At 38.5% G+C, this 8,776-nt stretch overlaps 1 protein-coding gene across 1 annotated transcript; it reads left to right on the top strand.

Annotated features, from left to right (window-relative positions):
• Positions 1-588: 588 nt before the first annotated feature.
• On the top strand, positions 589-5,932 carry LOC126793709 (probable boron transporter 2). The gene is made up of 12 exons (XM_050520308.1): positions 589-1,895; positions 2,101-2,183; positions 2,272-2,464; positions 2,565-2,703; positions 2,840-3,005; positions 3,208-3,374; positions 3,451-3,624; positions 3,723-3,818; positions 4,120-4,257; positions 4,341-4,660; positions 4,945-5,215; positions 5,293-5,932. The coding sequence occupies exons 1-12, from the start codon at positions 1,792-1,794 to the stop codon at positions 5,674-5,676; spliced, it is 2,235 nt and encodes a 744-aa protein (XP_050376265.1). The 5' UTR covers positions 589-1,791; the 3' UTR covers positions 5,677-5,932.
• The last annotated feature ends 2,844 nt before the right edge of the window (positions 5,933-8,776 follow it).

The following is an 8,776-nucleotide window of genomic DNA, read 5'->3' as shown; positions in this document are numbered from 1 at the left end:
TATATAATGATATTTAATATTAATTTCAAAATAGTGTAAATTCACGATAACTTAAGTGAAAATTTCATACAAAAGTATTAAAACAAAAGATAAATTATAAAACAAATGCAATACTAAATCTCAAAATTTTTAAGTTTTTTTTAATCAACTGATTTTTGACCATATGGGCCGCCTAATTCGCATAACGTCAAAGATGACTGCTAAGTCAAAAATCACGGTGGTGACTAGCCTCCTAATGTCTAGACGCCTTCTAGGCGGCCGCTTTTTTGAATTATGGATGTGATAGAGGTACACCCCCAAAATACTAAAGAAACTTGGCCTGTCTTTCTTTAGGCAAATTGTTTCGATTTCTTTCTACCAAATATTGTTGTAGGATGATGGGGTTTGAGAAAGTTTTCAAATTTCAATAGTTCTCGATCAGTTATGGAAATTAAAACCATATCGAAAGGTTTAATAATCTAATTTTTCAACTGGCCCCCTCTTCTCTCTTCTAAGTGTCGGAGACTCGACTCATGATGTAAGTTCTTGTTTTTATTCAAGTGGCTGGAGAGTTATATATGTCTACTCATCACACACTATCTCATTCACGCATTGGTTCAAAGAGTTTAATCTCCCCACATTTCTCTCTCATTTGCTCATTTATCATTTGCCTCAGAAGTCAGTTGCAGTACCACTTGTTCTGGGCACACATTTCACTCTCTTTGCCACAACTATCTTCTTAACTCTGCTCTGAGTCTCAGGTGATGTAGTTGCAAAGACCCTAACGACATTTCCTGCGAGTCCTGAGTTTGTATGTGTTTTTTGCTCCAAAGGATCTTTGTTGAATAATGTAATCTTGCTTCAAGTGTTCATCTTGGTTCTCTTCTCTGTTTGGTTGATTCCCATTTGCTCAGAACTGTTTTGAGTCATTATGTAACACGAGTTCAATCATGGGTTCTCGCTAATCTTGCTTAGTACAAATCCGTTTTTCTGTTTTGCTGAATTTCAAAAGCCTTTTCTCTTGTTGAATCAGCAAACAAGGTCTTCTTTTGTGTTCTATTCATGCCCATTTGCTTCAAATTGTTTTAAGACCTTCCAATTCAGTTTCTGATAATGGGTTTTCGCTAAATTGCTTGTCCTTGCTCTACCAAACTTTCAAAGTAGCTTGATTGTGACATTTGCAATTGAAGTTCACAAATCTCATCCACTATCTATATTTTTTAGCAGTCTTATGCATCCGTTCACTATAGGAAGCTTTTCTCATAAAAGAAAGGGGAGGTGATGGATCTTAGTTTTGTCAAAGTTAACCGCTAGTTTTGATCTGAGCATATGGAGGGTGCTTCTTCATTTCGTTAGTTATTCAACTTCTTGATTCACTATGAATTCCATCCGCTAATTCTCGGTGATCATATAACAGTATGGAGTCCAAGTAGTTAAATTCATTCCTAATTTGATTCTTTTGTTCAAAGAACCAAAGACTAGTCTATTCATTATTGTTTCCTCTAAAATGTAAATTTCATCTACCCTAGCAGTTCATTTGTATATGGACCTAATTAAGGGTCTACAGTTTACTTCAAATGTTCAATGAATCGACAGTATCCATTACTGGTAGTTTTCCTCGTTAAGATTCCTATTATGATCAAGAAATCATTCTTTCTCGCGCATAATCCTGTGCATATATACTAATGCAAACTTAGACTCCATACTGGCCTCTCGAGTCCATATCACTTATTTCCTTGGTTACTTGTCACTCAAACAACACTACTCGAAGGGTCTTCCTTTCCTTCTTGTTCCCCTAGTATTGAACTTAATATGGAAGAAACGTTTGTTCCTTTTCGGGGGATCAAGAATGACCTCAAAGGAAGGATTCTTTGCTATAAACAAGATTGGACTGGTGGTTTACGAGCGGGTATAAGGTTTGTGAATACCTTACATCTCAATTTTATATTAGAAATAAGATCGTACTGTTACTGAAAAATGCAAATGATCTGAGAAAGCCTACCAGTTTAGGAATAGCATTGATTTTAGTCCATTAATTATTTTAATGCATGTGAATACTGGCAATTTGGCGCTTTTGATTTGTACCTTACTGAAGTTATCCTAATATTGTCTTTCATTTAGGATCTTGGCCCCAACAACATACATATTCTTTGCTTCAACAATTCCAGTTATATCTTTTGGGGAGCAGCTGGAAAGAAATACAAGTCGAACAATACCTTAATTTTTCCCTCCTTTTTGGTTTACTATTTTCTAAAAATTTGCTAAGGGGTGTGCCTGTGTTTATATGTACAGATGGAACTTTGACTGCCGTACAGACTCTTGCATCAACTGCAATTTGTGGCGTTATCCACTCAGTTGTTGGAGGGCAGCCCCTGCTCATACTAGGGGTGGCTGAACCAACAGTATTGATGTATACATTTTTGTTCAACTTTGCTAAGGACCGGAAGGAATTGGGACAGGAACTCTTTCTAGCTTGGACTGGATGGTAACTCCCGAACATTGTGCAGAATTTAAATTAACGAATGAAATGCCAAATTTCTGATTAAAATGGATTTTTCTTTCTTGCCTTGTAAATACGAATATAGGGTATGTGTGTGGACATCTCTTTTGCTCTTTTTGCTGGCAATTCTGGGTGCTTGCTCTATAATCAATAGGTTCACGCGTATTGCTGGTGAATTATTTGGTCTTCTTATCGCCATGCTTTTTATGCAGCAGGCCATAAGAGTGAGTTCTCTTTGTCATCCTGCTGTGTTAATTGGATTGAAGGATTTGATAACTTTTTATTTATTTCATTATGTATGAATTTGATATGGGAATCTGCATTTCTTTATATTAAGTTTGACTTAACGTCCTTCTAAAGGGAGTTGTCGAGGAATTCGGCATACCTGAAAGAGAAAAGCCGAATCAGACTGCACTCCTACCTTCTTGGCGGTTCGGCAATGGAATGTTTGCATTAGTTCTGTCGTTTGGCCTTCTATATACTGCATTGAGAAGTCGTAAAGCTAGATCATGGCGTTATGGCACAGGTATGCAGCATTCACCATTTACTTTCCAACTTTTTAAAAAGTTAAAAGAGTAAACCAAATTTATTGCATTCGTCGAATAGCTACTTCTTCTGCTGTAATAGTTTCAATGGTGCTCTGGGAGACAGGTTAATTGTGTACATCTACTCTGTCAATTATATACCTAACTAGCTTTCTTGTCTGACAAATGTAACCATATCTATAGGGTGGCTACGTGGATTTATAGCGGATTATGGAGTCCCTCTTATGGTACTTGGATGGACTGCTGTATCTTACATACCGGTAAATGATGTCCCAAGAGGAATCCCAAGACGACTTTTCAGTCCAAATCCATGGTCTCCTGGTGCATACTCAAACTGGACAGTTGTCAAGGTGGTTATTATAGTGATTGTTTGCCATATTCTTCATAAGACATTTCCGAGCATACTCATGCTGTTTAGTTGTGCAGGAGATGATGACTGTTCCTCCTTTATACATAGTTGGAGCATTTATACCAGCAACTATGATTGCTGTGCTCTATTACTTTGATCACAGTGTTGCATCTCAACTTGCCCAACAGAAGGAGTTTAATCTAAAGAAACCAGCTTCATATCACTATGACCTTCTCCTTCTCGGATTTCTGGTAAGCAGCTTTCAGATTCTCTGACATTGACAAAAATATCTTTCATCCACTTTTATTTTGTAAAACTTTCCTCTTAACTTTGGATTTTCCACTTTCAGGTCATATTGTGTGGGCTTATTGGCATTCCACCTGCAAATGGTGTAATTCCACAATCTCCTATGCATACGAAAAGCTTAGCTACTCTAAAACATCAGGTGCTGAAAGTTATAATAATCTTGCCTATGTAGTGGTGGAATTTTTATTGTTCTCAAAGTATAGAAAAGTGTACAAGCTTGCAGGGAATTAGACTCATTGAGTGCATTTTTGCTGCAAAAAAATGGATTCCTTTCAACATAGTAGCTCGAATAAATGCAATATCTAATTTCAAAGATCATGACTGATTTCTTCACAGACCTTGTTTCTGAATTCTATTACTTGTTTAGATTTCAACAGCTTTCTCCTTTTGGCTCATATATCTGAAAATATAGAATGCATCTTTTGTTTTATTTTGAATAGCTTTTGCGGAATAAGCTTGTAGTAACAGCAAGGAATAGTATACGCAAAAACTCAACTTTGAGTCAATTATACCGCAACATGCAAGAAGCATACAACGAAATGCAGACGCCACTAGTCCACCAACGTCCATCGGCTATGGTAAATATACCAACACATAGTTCTTGATTTGTACAAAAGTTTGCATGCATTGCTGTTTAATGTTCAACATATGTGCTTGGCAGGGACTGAAAGAGCTGAAAGAATCTACAGTCCAATTAGCCTCAAGTACTGGCTACATTGATGCCCCTGTTGATGACACCGTTTTTGATGTGGATAAGGATATAGATGACCTTTTGCCTATTGAAGTTAAGGAGCAACGCCTCAGCAATCTGCTCCAGGCATTGCTGGCTGGTGGTTGTGTAGCTGCTATGCCTCTTTTGAAGAAAATCCCAACCTCGGTTCTTTGGGGTTATTTTGCTTTTATGGCGATTGAAAGCTTGCCTGGAAACCAATTTTGGGAGAGAATATTGTTTCTTTTCACTGCTCCAAGTCGAAGATATAAGTAAGTTGAAGCTTACCTTGTTATTTGCAGCTTCTTGGAATATACTTAGGTCCATTACCTGCAATAAACATGTTCTTGACTTTCAAGTGTCAAGCATTAAAGATGTTTGCATAACATTCTCAACCAAATCTATGGATTGTGCTATTTATATTAGAGCACAGTATCAAGTTTTACAGAGTTTGATTCAGAAACTACAGCTCTTTGTTTTTTTTTACACATTTTCAAACCCTTGCATTTTATATTTCATTGCAAAGTTTTTAGATAGTAATCACCCGACTCTACAGGGTGCTGGAGCAGTATCATGGAACCTTTCTTGAGACTGTGCCTTTCAAAACGATCGCGACCTTCACCTTGTTCCAGACAGCTTACTTGCTTCTGTGTTTTGGCATAACATGGATCCCAATTGCCGGAGTGCTTTTCCCGTTGTTGATCATGCTTCTAGTCCCAGTGCGGCAGTATCTGCTCCCTAAGTTTTTCAAAAGAGCTCACCTTCAAGACATGGATGCTGCAGAATACGAGGAAGCCCCTGCCATTGCTTTCAACATGCCCTTTGAAGTACGTTGTTCCTTTCTTCAGTGGTTCAGCTTTTGCCTTGAATATTTGTACTGAGTGATGCTTTAAAATCATGACAGGATCAGGAGGCAAGCATTGATGGTGGGGAAGTACTTGATGAAATTATCACTAGAAGCAGGGGGGAGATCCGACACATTCAGAGTCCAAAAGTATCAAGTTTGACCCCTACTTCTTCCCTAGAAGGTATGAAATCAGCTTATAGCCCAAGGTTAACACAGAGAGTGTACAGCCCCCGTTCGAATGAACTGAGAGGAGGAAGAAATCCCCGATTAAGTGGACAAGGTTTCGAAACAGTTGACACTCCCAGCTCCAGTTTGAATGAACTCCGAGGAGAAAAAAGCCCGCGAAGGCATGGAAAGGGCCTCGAAACAATGCAGACTCTCAGCCCTGGGTCATCTATACTCAGACAAAGCTCTCCTGGCGCTTCAAACTACCAAACCTAGGAGTGTGATTCAGGTTGGTTTATTTGGCAATGCTACTCAAGAGGTCATGTGGTATGTTCATGTGTAACTAAGTCACATAAATATTATATCATAAGATGGCAGGAGGAGAAACAGTATAAGCTGTGATTATATGTAGATTCTCTCATTTTATCATGTCATAAGGCTTTATTTTATTGACTTTTCATTATACAAATATAGATATCAAGTCATCTATAGATGTCAAATCATTACCGGAGTTTGTGCTCCATCCGAATTATTTCTATACTTTTTTTCTGTGCCAGAAAGGATAGAACTGTAAAACTAAACCCTAAATATGGAAACTGAAATATCATCCCTATCATGACAAAACAAAGTAAACTAAGTCACTACTGTGAACTATTAATGTCTTGTTTCAGGATGAAATAATTGTGTATTATTGAATGATATGAGGGCCTATATATAAACATTACAAAACCACAATCCCGTAGGATTCAGAGTCCTAATCTATTACAGAGATGCTAATCTATCTCTTAACAGGAAACTTATTAGGCTAAGACACACACAAGGGTAGAATAATAATTCTCCCGGAACACTCCCCCTTGTGTCGCATGCCTAGGTTGCATGGTGCACACATCGTTGCCTCGGTAAAAACCGTGTCAAGCAAAATAAAAACCTCTTGGGTAAAAACAAAAGCTTGATCGAAGGGAAAAAGAGCACAACGCACCGTCTACATTTGATAGCATCATGTGAGGTAGACTCCCCCTGAAGTCTACGAAACAACTCTTCCTGACTAGTGTCATAATCATGGAGTACAAAGAACAACGTATACAACTTTCATTACATGCTTCTCAAATGTAGTTTCAGGCTAATGATTAATCATTAATCTAGCCACACATCCTTAGATCATACATGTTATACTTAGCCAAACTTAGATCTTAGGAAACAAGATTGCATAACAACTCAAAACAAGAGTTTGCAATGAAAATCAGATTCTCGGGTAGAATGACCTTCACTCACTTAAACGGCCATAACTTCTTCGTCAAAATAGGTATTAGTGAACCGTAAAATGTTCTGAAAAGTAGACACCCGTGGCTTTCCAGTGACATAAAGTTCACAACCTAATCCGATCGGAGCAGTTCACAGTGCTCTGTCGAAGTTGACTGACTTGCAAATTTCTGGACAGAAATGTCCTACTTTGCTAAAACGGCCATAACTCACTCAATATGATAGGTATGAACAAATAGTTAGTGTCCCTGAAAAATAGACACATAGGCCTTTCCAATGGTACCAATTTCACCATATTTCATCAATCGAGCTGTCTTGTAGGTCTCGTTGAAGTTGACCTATGAAACTGGACAGATTCTGATTTGTCACATTCAATGTGTCTTTCGCAAAAAGAATGGGGGAATGGACCAATGAAGGACTGATTTTGGTCCGAGACGGAACCGTACGCATCCTCTACGCTACCAGTGTCGACTACTACACCAAGTCGTACGTTGATGTTGTTGGAGCTGCTGGCGGCATTGGTGTGGATAGGATTTGTGTTGGTTCACTAAGTGTAGAACTAAACCCATGTCAAGGGAGCAATGCAAGTCCAATGACGATGCATATGCGCATAGTTAATCACATCATAATGAAAGCAATAGTGTCCCAACAACACTTACATATATGAATCTATTGCTCATTGAATCTCTTCATCATCTATACTTAGACGGAATAGAGAATCAAGAATTAGCTTTCATATGAACACATATGGATATGAGTTCTTGCAATCGATTGTACTACGTTCTCTCGAACATCACAATCTGATTACATAAGCTCTTCGTGGTCTAGAGGCATTTAAAGTCCCTCGGGCACTCTCATATCTGCGTCAAGATCCCTTTACAGATATTCTATAACTACTATCATATGCTGCAAATCAGTTTTCATGGACACTACTACTGATCAAGTAGCGGAAAGCAATTATGTCCATAACGAGAGAATATAACTCATCGTAGTCAATACTAGGATAATGAGACAATATTTGCGCCTAAGTCCTGCATATATTGCATGATTTCATCTTTCTCATTACACTTACGAACAACGACCAACATAACAAGTCTAGTTCAGCCTGTATTGATTCTTTCCACTTCGGTCAAGTTGCTCATCGTTTATACTTTACAACAGAATAAGAGCATAAGCGAATACATCATCAATCATGGGAGATCAATCCATTAAACACATGCGCGCGCTGTATACGATCAATTTGTGAGAATTCTATTCTTCTCTAACATCAACAAAAGGAGTCTGTAGCGTCCCACAGAAACTTAGTTGATACACATGTTTAGAGAATATCTCTTGATGATAGGCGAAATACTTGTGAATACGCATCTCGCTTATTTTTGGTTTTGATTCCAGAGAATAATGGTCTCCCCCTCATCTAGGTAGGAGCCAAGACCGAAGCTATGACCATTACTAGTCTATCTTTGTGTTTGCCGCCCTTGTTTTGTGGTGTAATACCACAGGCGTCGATAACACCACAACGTACGATGGTGCCATCGCCGGCTTCCTTCCCACTATCAGGGATGGTGCCAACGGTGCTAGGACTAGGTCATATGAAATTCTCCCATATTCTGAGAGTTCCAACCTTACCGACACATCACAACATTTAAGTGCGATCTCATCACTTTCGCAATATCGGTAAAGTCATTGAGCATCAAATCTTTGACTTTCTGGAGGTAGATAATGCGTTGCACATTTACTCACTTTGAGTAGTGCGGGATCTTAATGAGACATAGTGCCACACCACGTCAATTCCTGGCGTTAAAACCAGAATGGGAGCATTCCATATCTCCCCCTAACGACGGGAAGTATGTCTCATCAAAGTGACCGTCTGCTAATATCGCAAAATAGAGATCAACGGTTGTAGATTGGAAATAGCGGACAAGTGTTGGTGATTCATAAATCATAACCAACAAGAATACTTAATCGTTTCAAATAGACCCATTGAGTTAACTACAATAGAGGCAAAAAAAACAACTTTAACCAAATAGGCGTTTAATGAAAAGAACGTTGGTACGCACTAAACGCTTGGCAAGTTGTGGGTCTAAAACGAATAAGTGTCGCTGCATGCAACATCATT

The sequence above is a fragment of the Argentina anserina genome, chromosome 5 (genome assembly GCF_933775445.1).
Source record: "Argentina anserina chromosome 5, drPotAnse1.1, whole genome shotgun sequence".
Lineage (NCBI taxonomy): Eukaryota > Viridiplantae > Streptophyta > Magnoliopsida > Rosales > Rosaceae > Argentina > Argentina anserina.
Note: the sequence above shows the minus strand (reverse complement) of the source record. Positions and strands in the feature narration are given on the sequence as shown.